This window comes from Nicotiana tabacum, chromosome 17 (assembly GCF_000715075.1).
Source record: "Nicotiana tabacum cultivar K326 chromosome 17, ASM71507v2, whole genome shotgun sequence".
Classification (NCBI taxonomy): Eukaryota; Viridiplantae; Streptophyta; class Magnoliopsida; order Solanales; family Solanaceae; genus Nicotiana; species Nicotiana tabacum.
Window position 1 is genome coordinate 112,354,984 of NC_134096.1, and position 17,228 is coordinate 112,372,211.

General features: G+C 35.5%; 2 protein-coding genes across 4 annotated transcripts; one reads left to right on the top strand and one right to left on the bottom strand.

Moving 5' to 3' along the window:
- The first annotated feature begins 1,271 nt into the window (after nt 1-1,271).
- Nucleotides 1,272-4,295, top strand: LOC107808381 (putative polyol transporter 4). 3 transcript variants are annotated; one of them, XM_016632896.2, is made up of 3 exons: nt 1,273-1,865; nt 2,339-2,472; nt 2,573-4,295. In XM_016632896.2, exon 3 carries the CDS (start codon nt 2,584-2,586, stop codon nt 3,934-3,936), a length of 1,353 nt encoding a protein of 450 aa, XP_016488382.2. In that variant the 5' UTR covers nt 1,273-1,865; nt 2,339-2,472; nt 2,573-2,583; the 3' UTR covers nt 3,937-4,295. The 3 variants fall into 3 exon arrangements, with proteins under 3 accessions (XP_016488381.2, XP_016488382.2, XP_016488383.2); XM_016632895.2 differs by lacking the exon at nt 2,339-2,472 and having other exon boundaries at nt 1,272-1,865; XM_016632897.2 differs by lacking the exon at nt 2,339-2,472 and having other exon boundaries at nt 1,680-1,819.
- A 1,761-nt stretch (nt 4,296-6,056) lies between these two features.
- On the bottom strand, nt 6,057-7,994 carry LOC107808382 (uncharacterized protein At4g19900-like). The gene has a single exon (XM_016632898.2). It carries the CDS (start codon nt 7,629-7,631, stop codon nt 6,261-6,263), a length of 1,371 nt encoding a protein of 456 aa, XP_016488384.1. The 5' UTR covers nt 7,632-7,994; the 3' UTR covers nt 6,057-6,260.
- Between the last annotated feature and the right edge of the window lie 9,234 nt (nt 7,995-17,228).

Sequence of the window (17,228 nt, forward strand, 5' to 3'; positions counted from 1 at the left end):
CCCTGGCGCTCAAATTTCTTGGCTACTGTAAATTGCGCCACAGTGAGTGCCCCACGCTCACTGTGGCCCTCAAATTTCACTTTTTGCGTTTTTGTCCCGATTTCGCTCCAATTCGCGCCCTTTCGTCCCAAATTGCATCCGAATGATCCCTACACATAGAAATACCAAAATTTAGCACAAATAATCATATTAAACATCTCAAATCATCGAGACATGAGCAAAATGTGAGGCAATATATATCAAAATATGCATACACTAAGCCAATTATCAGATAATCAATAATGTCATCCATATTGAGTGTTCACTCAAAAGGGGTTTGGCTGGTTAAAAAACATATTGATTGGTAGAACAACAGTCATTTTTCTTTAGAAAAAAATGATTTCAAGGAAATATAATTTTTTCGAAAAAAAAAAACTTCATAATATTAGTTAATATAGAATAATATCTTTCAGGAAAAAAGATATGTTAAAGATTAATATTAATATTAGAAACCGGATAGTGTTTTGATATTTTTTGAGTATTAAAGATTGATAATAATATTAAAGATTGACAAGAGTAGGTTGCTCTAGTGGTAAGCACCCTCCACTTACAATCAAGAAGTTGTGAGTTCGAGTTCTTGGAGGGAGATGAACTTACAATCTAGAGGTTGTGAGTTCGAGTCACCCCAAGAGGGGAACTGATATGAAATTAAAATTCAAAATAGTTATAAAGTCTAAAGAGTTGTTGTTGATATGAAATTAAAAGTCAAAATAGTTATAAAGACTAAAGAGAATGACTTACATCCATAGGTCAAGAAAGTCATTTTTCGCAATAAGTTTTCTCTGTAAAACGTGTTTAGCAATGAAATAGTCAAAATGGAAGATTTTTTTTATTTTTTTATTTGTAACAAAGACTAAAATTAAATTTGTCTCTGAAAAATGACTTCCTTTTGTACTAAATATCAAAAGAGATCAGATTGCCTCAATGACATCGTTCTAACATTTTCTTAAGAAAAAAAGTAACAAATATTGAAACAAACACAAAATCAAGGCATTAAAATGCATGTATCAATTTAATACAAAATCTGAGTCAAAATTCAAGAAAAAAAATGGAAATAGTAAGTACTTCAATGACTCCCGCTTTGAAAAGCAAAACAGTTACTATTTCCCAAAAACAAAACTTATGTGTTTATGTTCTAAAGTACTCCGTACTCTGTAGTACTAGTAAACTTGTCTACCGACAAAATTTAAGGCAATCAAAATTTTTATTTTTGGTAATAACACAACTACACAAATTTGGTAGTATCCTTCTTTTCTTTGGTATGAGAAAATCCCCCTTCAAATCATAACAGTTCTTGTTTGTTTTTTTCCTTCCTCCTGCCGTAACAGACCAATAGGGTGGCGCTTTACATCATAGGAATTAGGAAAAACATCATTGACCCTTTGAAGCTGGAGTGTCAGACTCACATTGGTCCGAAGTTGGTATTTTCACAATCTTTCTTCTTCTTTCCTTAGATCTAGGAATAGTCTTTCCAACAGAAAGGAGGAGGAAACTGCAGATCCCAGATTTCACACATTAGAGATACAACTCTCTCTTTCTTCCTCCTCTTTTGTTCATATGATATGATCATATGAAACAAGGAGAAAAAATAATAAAACCCCAGAAAAAAAACATTTCTTTTTTATTTGATTAGTGTATAGAGAAATACATGGAGATGGGTATTCAAGAAAATGGGAATGGCGGTGTTCTGAAGTATAAGAGGATGGATTCTGATACAGTGGAAGAGGATGGTGTATTATGTGAAGAAAAAGGAAATGACAGCAGCAGAAAATATGTCTTGGTTTGTGCTATCTTTGCATCACTTAATTCTGTGCTCCTTGGATATGGTTGGTATATCTACTTCTTCTCCAAATAAATACTGCTTATTTTTTGTCCTGTCGGACAAGAGTGGGGTGCTCACGGAGCACCCTCCACTTCCAACTTTCAACTTCCGAGTTTGTGAGCTCCAGTCATCCAAGAGCAAGACACTGAGTTCTTGGAGTAAAGTGAGCCGAATCGGAAACAGCCTCTCTGCCCAGGTTAAGGGTAAAGTTTGCGTACAAACTACCCTCCCAGACCCCACTAGTGGGATTATGCTGGGCTGTTGTTGTTGTTGTTTTTGTCCTGTCGTGTTTTTCCCTTTTATCTGTTCCTTCAACATTTATATTAATTCTCTGCTTTACTATTGATTTGGCTGTGTACATTATATATCTTTTAAAAGGCATGTACTTAAAGTAACAAGATTCATTTATGTTGTGGATTAGGATTCCGTTTGAACTATGATAAGCTTGGAAATGAATCTTTTCCTTTTTGTGATAAGGGTCTAATGCTAGAGGACACTGGATTATGCTGGTATCTGCTCTTGGCAGTTCAAATGAGTGATTAGAGTTGTAATTTTTGCTGACTAGTGTCTTTGGGTTTAGCATTTTGATGCCACTTCTCCTTAATAGTTCGGTATAAAAGCCATCCCCTTTTTGTATATTGACCTCAATGTTTTAGTTGGTTATCTGTTTAATTGAAAGCTAGTATCTAATAGGAACAATTCCATTTACAGATGTTGGTGTTATGAGTGGAGCTATTATCTTTATTCAGCAAGATTTGAAAATTACTGAAGTGCAAGAAGAAGTCCTTGTCGGAATCCTAAGCATAATTTCGCTTTTGGGGAGTTTAGCAGGAGGAAAAACATCAGATGCCATTGGCAGGAAATGGACCATGGCTTTTGCAGCCATTGTGTTTCAATCTGGTGCTCTTATAATGGCTCTTGCTCCTAATTTCAGGGTGTTAATGATAGGCAGGTTTTTGGCTGGAATTGGTATTGGTTTTGGAGTTATGATTGCTCCTGTTTATATAGCTGAGATATCACCTACAGTTGCCAGGGGATCATTTACTTCTTTCCCTAAGATATTCATCAATCTTGGAATTCTTTTAGGTTATGTTTCGAATTATGCTTTTTCTGGTTTACCCCCCCATATAAATTGGAGAGTCATGCTTGGTGTGGGGATTCTCCCCTCAGTTTTTATTGGTATCGCGCTATTTGTTATTCCTGAATCTCCAAGATGGTTGGTGATGAAAAATCGGATTGATGAAGCGAGGGTGGTGCTATTAAAAACTAATGAAAATGCAAGTGAAGTGGAGGAGAGGTTAGCAGAAATTCAGCAAGCAGCAGGGCATGTTAATGCAGAGAAATATGAAGAGAAAGCCGTGTGGCGTGAACTGCTAAATCCTTCACCTGGTGTTCGAAGAATGCTGATTACAGGTTGCGGGATACAGTGCTTTCAACAGGTCACAGGTATAGATGCAACTGTGTATTATAGTCCAACAATTTTTAAGGACGCCGGAATTAAGGGTAACACTCAACTCTTAGCTGCAACTGTTGCTGTTGGGTTCACAAAAACAATATTCATTTTGATAGCCATATTTCTCATTGACAAAGTTGGTAGGAAACCTTTGTTATATGTCAGTACAATTGGTATGACTACTTGTCTGTTTGGTCTTGGCCTCACACTTTCTTTACTGGGGAATGGTTCAGTTGGTATCAAATTGGCAATTTTATGTGTATGTGGAAATGTAGCATTCTTTTCCGTGGGGATTGGTCCTATTTGTTGGGTCTTAACATCTGAAATCTTCCCTTTAAGACTTAGAGCCCAAGCATCAGCTCTTGGTGCAGTGGGGAGTAGAGTTAGTAGTGGTGTGGTTGCAATGTCTTTCCTCTCAGTATCTCGTATGATTACTGTTGGAGGAACATTTTTTGTGTTTGCTGCTATATCAGCTCTATCTGTTGCTTTTGTTCATAAATGTGTTCCAGAAACAAAGGGGAAATCGCTGGAAGAAATCGAAATGATGTTCCAGAATGATAGGCCACATCAAGGTGGTGAATTGGAGCTTGAAGATGTCAAACATCTAATGCATATACAATGAAGAGGTATAAGATATCATAGTTTTAGCAGCAGTGAGAAGAAAGTTGGCATTTGCTCGCGAGACACTTATTAAACTTGCCAGCTTCAAAATATTTGTGAATTGTGAAGAGTTAATTGCATCACACAATAAGATAAAGATATAAAAGAAAATTATACTCATTCGTCCTTAGGGCTGAAGCAGTCTTGTATCTTGATGACATTGGAATATTTGATATCGAGAAACTTAGAAGTAATACATAGACTTTCCTCCTCTTCCTCTTCTTCTTTTTCTTTTCCTTTTTTTTTTAAAAAAACAATAGTGATATTGAACATCTGTATATAGGTTCAAATTGGTATTTTACAAAGACTTTTGTTGAACCACTATTTTCTTCTTCTGTTTCCATGGCATTATTGTGAGTTAGAGTGGATTACATTACCATATACCTCTGTGTTTACCCATAGGGATTAATGTTAGCCATGCAGTATTTCTCAAGAACAATGGTCTATGGTTTAACCTTATTTTCCCTTTGCCTTATCTTCCTTTCATCTTTCTGTTTTTCTTTAACAAAACGCGCAGAAATCTGAAGTTTCTGTCATGTAATGGTTAACTGGAAGATGAACAAGAGTGAATAAATGCTAAATAGCAAGTCAAAGTTTTGGTCAGTCCTCAATGGTAAAGGAATTAAATGTACCGCTTTTTTCCATCTAAAATACTCATCCTCTTCTAACGTCTTTAAAGAATAATAGTAGCAATTATTTTGAGCATTCTGGAGATATTGAGTTGGAGGTATACCGAACAGATAGACCTGAAAATGAAAGCACTTAAAGGACCACATGCACTAATAAAAAGAAAAGGACTGATCATCAAAGTTTCACCAGCTAAAACATTAATACTCCTACCTTTTTTAGTCCTGCAAGTTGGGTAAATTATAGACTTTGTAACACCAAATACACCAATTTTGATCAGCAATGCAATTGGAGAGGTGAGTAAAAAACAGATAAAAAGACGAAAAGAGATTGGCCCAAGTATGGAGTAGTATCTACACAAAAGACAGCAGTCATGTGCAGCATATGCATTTCCTAAAGAAACTTTACCAACACTTAGCATTGTACCCTAACACTGCTTGAAATCCCAAATTGAGCAATTTCAGGAAAGTTTATTTAGCAATTGACCGCTAGATTAAGTATAGTTCGATCTCCATCTATATATTTTTTTTTTGTTGCAAGGCAGAGATACGGAGAACCTCACATTCTAGTACCATGCGACCACAAAACTTAATCTCCTCTGGCCTCTTCAGAAAAACTCAGTTTAATGACATTATTGTAGTCTTGAGAGGATTAATATGAAGATCACTACAGGATACAAATTCAGTTATAATAAAGTAATGTAGGCAGTGAAAGCTCAATAATCAGTGTCAAGAAGCCATCAATTAGCAACTGTCAGACAGACTAGTCCTGGTCAAGGAGCAAAAGAAGCATCAAGAAAGTTAGGAGCTGCTGATTCTATATGTTTGGTGGTCACTTTACTTAAATTGATTTTACTAGATAGAGATGAAAGAAAATTTCCAAATGTTCTCCATAGTAATCTGCTTCTGATCAACAACATAATCTGCACCAACTAAGGAGATATATACGCTGAAGGTGGTTGGTTCACAAGATCTCCATGACCTTTCTGCACAACTACATTCACATGGAACTAACCAGATAAAATTATGAAATACTTTATTAGTTATTAGTGTAGTTTCTGTATAACTATTAGAGTAATTTCAGAAGAAACTTGCTGTCTGACCTATTCTCAGACAGGTAGTCTCCTACACAGATTTAGAGGGAAAAGTTTCACTTGCTTCCATAGAGCCAGCATAATTTCATGAACAACAATGCTAACAAACTCTGGACCAAAATTAAAAGGACAAGTGCTAATCAGTAGTAGCTCAAAGGTTTGATCAGTGTATAGGTGAACAGCCTTACAACACATATAGTGGTCCTGAATATTCACCATTTTACAGCCGCCCTCTCACCTTTGCTTCCAACTGCTCTTGTACCTTAGATATTAAGGACAACTGAAGTATTTGCCAAAGTCAAACAAAGAATCAAGATATTTATCCAATTAAAATGGTGTGCCAATAGAACTTCAGTCGCTGGGAACTTAGAAATAATTTTGCTTTTCTATCATGTATAATTTGCTAATCACATAGACAATCAAGTAGAATACATGGATCCTGCATTATTTCTGTACCACCTAATTTTCTGAAACACAACCTATGGAATGAACTGAGGTGGTCCATAATCCTATAATAATTAATGAAGAAAAAAACAAGTCGATAACTAATTGTTCGCGGCGTATACTTACAACTTTGCGGAGTAAGAATTGCAGAAAACACAACAATCTGACATTATATGTTGGATTATGCTTCCTTCTTCAACCTTAAGCCCTCTACTCTGTTTGTTCCAAAGATGCACAGCCAAACTTTGGCTCTGAATCTGCCGGAGTTTAGAGAGCAACCATTTTGAGTGAGTCTCGTTCCTTGGCCCAAGAAAGAGACTACCAATCCTACTCCAATCAACTGGATAAAAAGCCATTGGAGGCAAAACTGTGAAATTGTATCCATCCCTTCCACTTACCCTTGACACAACCCTTGAAACCAAGTAAGGACCATTATGTCCCCATTTATTCCCATCAAATGTAAGTGCAAATTCCTCAATGAACTTGTACAACAAAGGATGCCCCTTATCAAAAATCATTACAGCATTATTTAACCTGCTCCAATTTTTTGTTTCAACATCAATAGTTTGAGCCCCAATTACATTTCTTAGCTTCCCAAAACTTCTCAACAGTATAACATCTGTATCTAAATAAATCCCACCAAACTTGTACAATAAACCAAGTCTAAGCAAATTTGAGAGGTTCTGACCTATAGAAACTTCCCCTGGATCTATATTACCCTTCATTAAGCTATCAACCCAGGCTCGAGCCAATGTATTTTTAAACAAATAATAATAATCAGGTGAGATTGCAGTTACCCTTAATCCTTTCTCAAAGAAAGGCTTTAAAACTTGCATTCCCTTTGGTGAATCCATTGAAGTGGACATAACTACCAAACAGCCATTTGGATGTGTTTTGAATAAACTCTCAACAGCAAACTGTTCCCTTTCACCAAAAGATTCAATTGAAGAAATCCAAGTCATAAAAAACCTATACTTACAGGAAGTATTGGATGATTTAGCTCCAAAAAAAATTTTCATTCTCATTGAGAACTCATTAATTCTTGCCCCCGAACCAAGAACTTTCACCAAAGACTTCTTTTTTCGCCTTCTTCTAGGATGATAAGCCACTGAATTATATGTAAAACTCACAAAGTTTTGATTTTTGCGAGAAATTGTCAACTGGGTGTTTGTTTTTTGAAGTGGGGTTTCCTCTTTTACTGCATATATCACAGAAGATGAGAGTTTAGTTGAAGCAGATAAAGAAACCAACTTTCTTGATTTTCTGGCGACATTTTCAGTTAAAAAGTTAGAAATCTCCGGCGAGGAGTTGGCCGGAACTGGAACTTGAATGTAGAACACAGTGGAACTGTTGTAAGCTATGAGAAAAAGCAGAAAGCAAGAAACAATTGCATATAAGGACCTTTTAGTCAACTGGAAATTACAAAAATGGTGAAAAAACTGAGACAAACTAGAATTGATAGTTCTCTTTGTATTATTAATTACACTGTCCATTGTCTTTTCTTGGACATAAAAATGTGTAGTTTTTCATAGCTGATGTCTGAGGTATTGTTTAGCTGTGAGAAAGAGATGAAGGTGAAAGTTGAGGAAGTTGAAGAGTAATTTTTTAGTGATGGAGGCGGCAAAAAAAAGTGCAGGAAAATTGAAAGATGGTTTTTTAGTGGGTGTTGTGTTGTGTAGTGTGCACTTTGGAAAATTTTAGTGGTAAAAAAAGATTTTATTGGATGAAAAGTTCTTGGGGTTTGAGCCTCTTTTGTACTTTTGTGAAGTGAGGGAGAAAGAGAGAATGAGAATTAAATGTAGTGCAGTAGTAGAGTAGGTTGATTGGGTTCTTAGTCTTGGCAGTTGGTTTCCCCTCTGCCAGTCCTTTATGAAGAACAACTATATATAGCATCGGCTAGGGTGGACCGGCCCACATGGGCGATGGGCCTAAACGGTCCTAACCGGATAGGATCGGAACCGTGGGGTGGTGGGCCGGTTTCATAGGGAGGCCCGCGAGACCGGAACCGTTTAGGATTGGGACCGGCTCAGAAGTGGGCCGGTTCAAGCGGTCATAAACAGGCCCAACGGATAATTTTTTAAAAAAAATGACCGTTTGGCCATTTAAAAACTAGCCGTTTGATCTGCCAAAATAGCTGTTGGCTATTTGTAAAATAGTTATTTAACCCCCCAAATTTTGTTTTAACCCCAAACTTTTTATAATTATACTTTTTTTCCTATTTTCAACTATAAATACCCCCTCATTCTTTCATTTTTCTCACAAAATTATCAATCTCTCTCAATCTCTCTATAATATTTTTCTATAATTGCTTACTTAATTGTTACAATTTGTGCAAAATTGTGAAGTTGGTGAATTGAAGTCTTCAAGTCTTCAACGATAACTATTTTTCAACAAGTTGTTTGTCAATTCGGTAAACTCGTTCCAACTCTTAAGTTTTAATATTATAGTTTTGTTTGTTTTATTTACTTTGCTTGATTAATTAAGATGACTTATTCCCTAAAAAATATTTAGTAAAAATAAGGAAAAATCCAAGAGTGGTGAATCTAGTGGCCAATCTGTTCCTCCTCCACTTCCCCCGGCTCCCCGGGCGAAACCTGTTACCCGTCCTACACCTGCTATTCTTGATAGCGATAATAGTTTATAACAATTTACCGAGAGTCAATTTTACCATAATATTGCCCCCGGTGAACAATTAAACTATGAATATATGAATGCTCTTTATGGTAATCCGACTATTGATGAAAATGATGATGAAGAAATAGATTTTGATGAAACGCAACCGGATGACGATACACCCACTAGTCCTGCTCCTAAAGTTAACCCAACTAATAATAATCCAAATGATCCCCCGTCTGACCCTCATGTTACTGCCCCTACTTTTTCTAGACAACCTTCTAAACGAGCAGAAACATCTCTTGTTTGGCTATTTTTTACTCAACTAAGAGAAAAAAAGGGCTAAGTGTAAAACTTGTGGCAAAGAGTTAGTTTTTAAATATGTTGGAAGTTGGGGGGGGGGGGGGGAGGGGAGGGGACGGGAAGTTTGACTAGACACATATTACTACACCCTCAAGATAAAGCTAGATATTTTCATATGAAAGCTTTGGCCGAGGGGACAAGTGCACCTAGTCAGGCTGACCTTAGTACCGGGTCAAATTAATTTCAACCGGGAATTAACACTGTTACCGGTGGTATTTTATATTATGATCCAAAAAAAGATCGGGAAGAATTGGCAAAAATGATTACTGTTATGTGCTTACCCTATAGTTTTCCTTCTAACCCTCACTTTGTGCATTATATTAGAAAAGTTTATAATCCTACTTATAAAGGTTTTCCTCGCACAACCGTAAAGAGTGATATTTATAAATATAAACATGAATATGAACAATATTTGCGCTATTTATTTACTCATATAAATTGTCGTGTTGCTATTACAACTGATATTGGTAGAAGTGGTAATGACTGTGATTACCTTACTGTCACCAGTCATTGGATTGATGAGGATTGGATAATGCAAAAACGCATTATTGCTTATAGAATAATTAATTCACGTCACACAGATAGTTTATTTCTAGCACGATAATAGATATTGTAGATATTTTTGCATTAGTGATAAAATAATGTCAGTTTCAATGGATAATGCTACTAGTAACACAAATGTTGTAGCCTTGCTTACCACTACACTAAGTCCGGCATTTAGTAATATTTTTCATGTTAGATGTATTTGTCATATTTACCATTTAATTGTGGGTGATGATATGCAAATTTTAAATGTTGAAATTGAAAAGGTTAAAATGGCTCTTAATTGGCTTTTTTATTCAAACCATAGAAGTAGACTTAGAGAATATTTTAAAAGATGCGATGAATTTGGCCTAAGAGAAAGAAAGGTTCCTAAACCTTGTCCAACTAGATGGAATTACATGTATGAAAGTTTAGTTGTTGCATATGAATATAGAAACCCCATAAACTCAACGTTTAATGCTCATGTAAGTGATGATGATGAACACCTTACAAATGCGGATTGAGCTAATGTTAAAATACTTGTAGATTTTTTAGAAAAATTTTATATTGCTACAAATGAATTTTCTGGGCAATATTATCCTACTATTTCTATCTGTTTAGTTTATATTGCAGAACTTGCAAATTTATTTGATCATTTTTCAGAGGGTGGGGAAATTTATCAACTTGCTATTAATTCCATATATTTTTTTCCTATTTCCCCTATTTATGGTGTTGCTGCATTGTTAAATCCTACTATGAAATTAGGAGGTCCTCAATTTTGGTATGAAACTGTTTATAATGATTTAACACTTGAAGATAAGAAGTTGTCTACACTTGCGGACGCAATAGCCTCAATTAAAATAAATGTTCAAACTATTTATAATGCTTATTAAGTTGCATTAGATCATGCTAGACCAAATGTTCCAACTCCTTCTTCTTCTAGTTCTCAATCATCTAAAAGAACTGCGGGAGTAAGAGCACTTAGTGCTTGGGCAGGGTTCAGGGGTTCTCAATGTTTCAGTACTAGTGATTTTTCACAACTAAATGAGCTTGAAGTTTATTTGTCACAGGGAATTGAGGAAGTGAATCCTGACAGCTCCTTTAATATTTTGGAATGGTGGAAGGACAAAGAAAAATACTTTCCGATTCTTTCAAGGATGGCCCGACACATTTTAATTATTCAAGCTTCAACAGTGGCATCAGAGAGCGCTTTCAGTCAAGCAAAACTTCAACTCGGTGATTATAGAGCGTCTATGAGGGAGAGCTTGGAAAAATCAGTACTTTTCAGAGATTGGATCCGTTCGGAAAAAGAAATTTTGGACTTGCTGAATCACAACCAGAGGTAGACGAAACTTATGAAGAAATGCTAGCTGAACTTGCGGAGAATGATGCTTCGCCTGGAAGCGGTGATGACCAAGCTTCATTTCCGCAACCACCAACGGAAATTCCTCCGGACCTTGAAGGATTTATGAAATTTGTAAGAGATACCATGTAAATTAATATGTAACTTGTATTTTGGCACATCTTGATTAGTTTCTTTTTCTTCTCAATGGTGGTATTAGCATCTTGTTGTGCTCATTCAATAGGGGGGATGAAGACTAAGAAAGATATTGCCATGATTTTTTAATGCTATAATAAAAATATAACGCATTGCTTTGAATATCTCTTTACAATATTTTTGTCTTTTTATATACCTTAAGCTATACATATAGTATAATATAGTATATACTATACTCTCTCTCTCTCTCTCTCTCTCTCTCTCATATATATATATATATATATATATATATATATATATATATATACTATACTATACTATATATATACTATACTATATATACATCTTAAGATATATATATAGTATAGTATAGTATATATATATATATATATATATATATATATATATATATATACATCTTACTATATACATAGTATATAAGCCATATTCGATAGTATACATCTTACGATATACTATATATACATCTTAATATATATATATATATATATATATATATATATCTTAAGATGTATATATAGTATATAAATTGAATATTAATGTATAAATCTTAAGATGGATATATAGTATATAAATCGAATATAGCTTATATATCTTAAGATATATATATAGTATAGTATAGTATATATATTATAACGCATTGCTTTAATATTTCTTTACAATATTTTTGTCTTTAAATTTGAATTAAAAAATTTAGGTGACAATTCTATAATATAATTTACTAGGAATTGCCTAAAAATAGAAAGTTTTCGTTGGGCCCACTGGGCCCGCTTAGGATCGTTTGGGCTCGCTTAGGCCCGGGACCGGCCCACTTAACACGGGACCGCTAGTTCGTGGTCCCGGTCCCGGACCGGTTCCAACGAGAAGCTCGAGAAGCCCGGGACCGCTTAGGACCGGCCCGCCTAGGACCGGACCACTTAGGACCGGGCCCGCGAAGCCCACTTAGGACCGGGCCCGGCCCACATGCCACCCGTAGCATCGGCTCCTTACTGGCTTATTTCCCTTGTCATGCTTTTCAAAAATCACTATTGTTTTGTGGCTATTAATTTCCTATAGCTATTATTTACTTAATTACTTCCTACAACTATCTTTTCATTTGTTATAGAGTGTATTCGATGTATTCAAGCTACTGTATTCATGAATACAGTAGCAAAACTTGGCGAAAAACAGGGAAGTCCAGCTAACATAGACTGTATTCATATGTATTTGCGAGCTGTATTCGTGAATATAGTAACGAAAATCTGCGAAAAAATAGGTCTCTCCAGCTGTTTAAAAACGGTAAGTGAATCAATTAACATGATAGACTCCTAATATAACTCAACAAACTCAATTATACTTATTATAGTGACTTTTGACTGTTGTATTTAAATGTATTTAGATGTATTTTATTTCATTCAACAACGTTTTAAAATACACTAGTTGTTCTAGTTTTTGTTATGTATTCCAACTAAGTATTTTCATATGTATTCTCAAGCCAATTGTATTCTGTTGTATGTATTTGCTGTTGAACTTGCAAATACATGTTCCGCTTGAGTGATTTGCAAATCGAAAGATTTCCCTTCGAAATTGAGTGTTTTGGTGGATATACCTCGGGTAACCCTCTTATGAGTTGTTGAATCAGCCATTGGAGATGAAATTTCGAGTTTTCTGGTGAAAGCATAATAATGGTGATTATTTATAAAAAAATTAGTAAAGAGAAACAGAAGAAGCACAGTACCAGCGAAAATCTAACAACTTTAACACTTACCACAACTTTTTGGAGCAAAAAATATTGAAAATTGAGAGAGACAATTGAGATGAATCAGTGGAGAATCGTGGATATAAAATGGGGAAGAGACTGGCGTTGGGTGAGAGAGATAGTGGAGAGAGAGATCATGGAGAGATAAGTTGGATACTATACGGTGATCTTGTGAGAGAAAGAACATAAAGTAGGAAAGAGAAAAATATTACATAGCATATTTAATGGCTTAACGGTAGGAAGTGATCATAAATACATATTTTGTTATAAAAATTAAGAGGTAGCTATAGAAAATAATATTTTAAAAGGATATTTATTTATAATAAAGCAAAATTTCCTAAATAGAATGAGCAATTTCTTTTGGTTTTCTTTTCAGCTATTGCGGACTGCATTTTCCAATGAATATCTGAAAAGTTAATTTCCTTTACTCTTTTGGTCAAAGCAAGAGCAATTTGCAGTTTTGACTCTTCCCGCCAAAGTGATAATGGTATTAAACCTGTTTGGGATATAACTACCAATAATGTGGTTTAAAAAGTAAAATTTGTTATAAAATAAAGACAGTAAAGTAAAGACAAGTATAGAGAGAAACTGATATATTATTCAAACTTCAAATTTATGTACATAATGAACTGAATTCTCCTCTATTTATAGAAGAAAGGAAGCTGCTGTGTAAGCTGCTACTGCAAGCTGCTACTGTAAGCTGCTGTGCCAGATATAGATAATCTTCTATCATGGGTAATATTTATCCATAACGGAGTACCGAAAGAATAAGCTTCTTCAGGAGGCTTATTTCCAATAGAGTACTAAATAGATAAACATATTTTTGGCGGAGTCTCATATGGATAAACTTATTCAGGAAGCTTATTTACAACGGAGTACTAAATGAACATCCATAATATAATATATTCATAACACTCCCCCTTGGATGTTCTTTAAAAGATAATGTGCCTCGTTAAAACCTTACTAGGAAAAACCCAGTAGAAAAAATTCTAGTGAAGGAAAAAGAGTACACATATTTAGTAATACGCATTGCTAACTGCCTCATTAAAAACCTTATAAGGAAAACCCTGTGGGAAAAAATCTTAATAAGGAAAAAAGAGTACATCGCGTATTTTACTCCCCCTGATGAAAACTTTGTTTCAAATATTTAAGTCTCCGCATTCCAATCTTGTATACCATCTTCTCAAAAGTTGAAGTTGGTAAAGATTTGGTGAATAAATCTGCCGGATTGTCACTTGAACGGATTTGTTGCACATCAATGTCATCATTTTTCTGAAGATCGTGTGTGTAGAATAATTTTAGTGAAATGTGCTTCGTTCTATCTCCTTTTATAAATCCTCCCTTCAATTGGGCTATGCATGCAGCATTGTCTTCGTATAAAATTGTGGGTCTTTTCTCACATTCCAAACCACATTTTTCTCGAATAAAATAAATTATTGATCTCAACCATACGCATTCCCTACTTGCTTCATGAATAGCTATTATTTCAGCATGATTTGAAGAAGTAGCAACAATAGATTATTTTGTGGAGCGCCATGATATGATAGTACCTCCACATGTAAACACGTACCCGGTTTGAGATCTAGCTTTATGGGGATCAGATAAATAACCTGCATCTGCATAACCAATAAGATCTGCACTATCTTTGTTAGCATAAAACAAACCCATATCAAGAGTTCCCTTTAAATATCGCAATATATGCTTAATCCCATTCCAATGTCTCCGTGTAGGAGAAGAGCTATATCTTACTAGTAAATTAATAGAAAATACTATGTCAGGCCTTGTAGCATTAGCAAGATACATAAGTGCACAAATTGTACTGAGATAGGGTGTTTCAGGACCCATGAGTTCCTCATCCTCTTCTGGAGGTCGGAACGGGTCCTTATTCACTTCAAGTGATCGAACAACCATTGGTGTACTCAATGGGTGCGCTTTGTCCATGTAAAAGCGTTTTAAGACCCTTTCTGTATAGGCAGATTGATGGATAAAGATCCCGTCTGCTAAATGTTCAATTTGCAAACCAAGACAAAGTTTTGTCTTCCCGAGATCTTTCATCTCAAATTCTTTCTTAAGATATTCAATTGCCTTTTGGAGCTCTTCTAAAGTTCCAACAAGATTTATGTCATAAACATAAACAACAAGTATAACAAATTCTGAAGCCATTTTCTTTATAAAAATACATGGACAAATAATATCATTTATGTAACCCTCTTCCAGCAAATATTCACTGAGACAATTATACCACATGCGCCCAGATTACTTTAAACCGTACAAAGATCTTTGTAATCTGATTGAGTACATTTTTCGAGATTTTGAATATGCCTTAGGCATTTTAAATCCTTCAGGGATTTTTAGGTAAATTTCATTATCAAGTGACCCGTACAGATAAGCTGTAACCACATCCATTAGATGTATTTCAAGCCTTTCATGTAAGGCTAAACTGATGAGATATCGAAATGTTATGGCATCCATAACGGGTGAATATGTTTCTTCATAATCGACTCCAGGTCGTTGTGAGAATCCTTGTGCGACAAGGCGAGCCTTGTATCTTTCAACTTCATTTTGCTCATTCCTTTTTCGCACAAAAACCCATTTATGACCAACTGGTTTTATACCAGCAGGTGTTTGGACTACTGGTCCAAAGACCTCTCTTTTAGCAAGTGCGTTCAATTCTGATTGAATTGCCCCTTGCCATTTTGGCCAATCAGATCTTTGTTGACATTCTTCGACAGATCGGGGTTCAAAATCCTCACTATCTTGCATAATGTTAAGTGCAACATTATATGCAAAAATATTATCCACCACTATTTCAGATCGATTTAAATTAATCCCATCGCTCACTTGAGTCTCAGGTTTATTGATTTCTTCAGGAATCTCATAACTAATCAGATCTTGGGTCTCTACAGGAGATCCCTTCATAATATCATTTTGATCATTTGTCAATTTTCTTTTTCTAGGATTTCGATCCTTAGAACCCATAGGCCTACCACGCTTCAGGCGTGCTTTAGGTTCACTACCTCTCATGCTAATAGTTGGTCCTACTGGGACATCAATTCGGATAGGTACATTCTCTGCAGAGATATGTGACTTAGTTATTCTTTTCAAATCAGTAAATGCGTCTGGCATTTGATTTGCTATATTCTGCAAATGGATGATCTTCTGGACCTCCTGATTACATATAGGGGTACGTGGATCAAAGTGAGATAATGATAAAACTTTTCACACAATTTCTCTTTTGATTTCTTTTTTCTCTCCTCCTAATTGTGGGAAATTTGTTTCATCAAATTGACAATCTGCAAATCGAGCAGTAAATAAATCTCCCGTCAATGGTTCAAGATAGCGAATAATAGAGGGTGATTCAAACCCAATATATATTCCTAACCTTCTTTGGGAGCCCATCTTACTGCGCTGTGGTGGTGCTACTGGCACATATACAGCACATCCAAAAATTCGTAGATGGGCAATATTTGGTTCATGACCAAAAACTAATTGTGACGGAGAATATTTATTATAATGTGTTGGTCTGAGACGGATAAGTGATGCTGCGTGCAAGATACATGGCCCCAAACAGTAGTAGGCAATTTTGTTTTCATAAGTAGTGGTCTTGCTATCAATTGCAGTCGTTTAATAAATGACTCTGCAAGGCCATTTTGAGTATGAACATAAGCTACCGGATGTTCAACTTTTATCCCAACTGATAGACAGTAATCATCAAAAGCTTGAGATGAGAATTCTCCAGCATTATCAAGGCGAATAGCCTTTATAGGATAATCTGGGAATTGTGTCCTTAATCGAATTATTTGGGCTAATAACTTTGCAAACGCCAGGTTGCGAGATGATAATAGGCACACATGAGACCATCTTGAAGATGCATCTATTAGGACCATAAAATATCTAAACAACCCACTTGGTGGGTGAATAGGTCCACATATATCCCCATGTATACATTCTAAGAAGGTAGGGGACTCAATGCCAACCTTCATTAGTGATGGTCTAGTGATCATTTTGCCTTGATAACAAGCATCACAAGAGAATTCATTATTTGTAAGAATCTTCAGGTTCTTTAATGGATGCCCACTCGAATTTTCAGTAATTCGTCTCATCATTATTGATCCAGGATGGCCCAAACGGCCATGCCAAAGCACAAAAGTATTTGAATCAGTAAACTTCTGGTTTACGATAGAGTGTACTTCAATTGTACTAATCTTTGAATAATATAAGCCAGAAGATAAAGTTGGTAACTTTTCTACAATGCATTTCTGGCCAGAAATATTCATTGTAATACAAAGATATTCCACATTCATTTCATCTATTGTCTCAACATGATACCCATTTCGG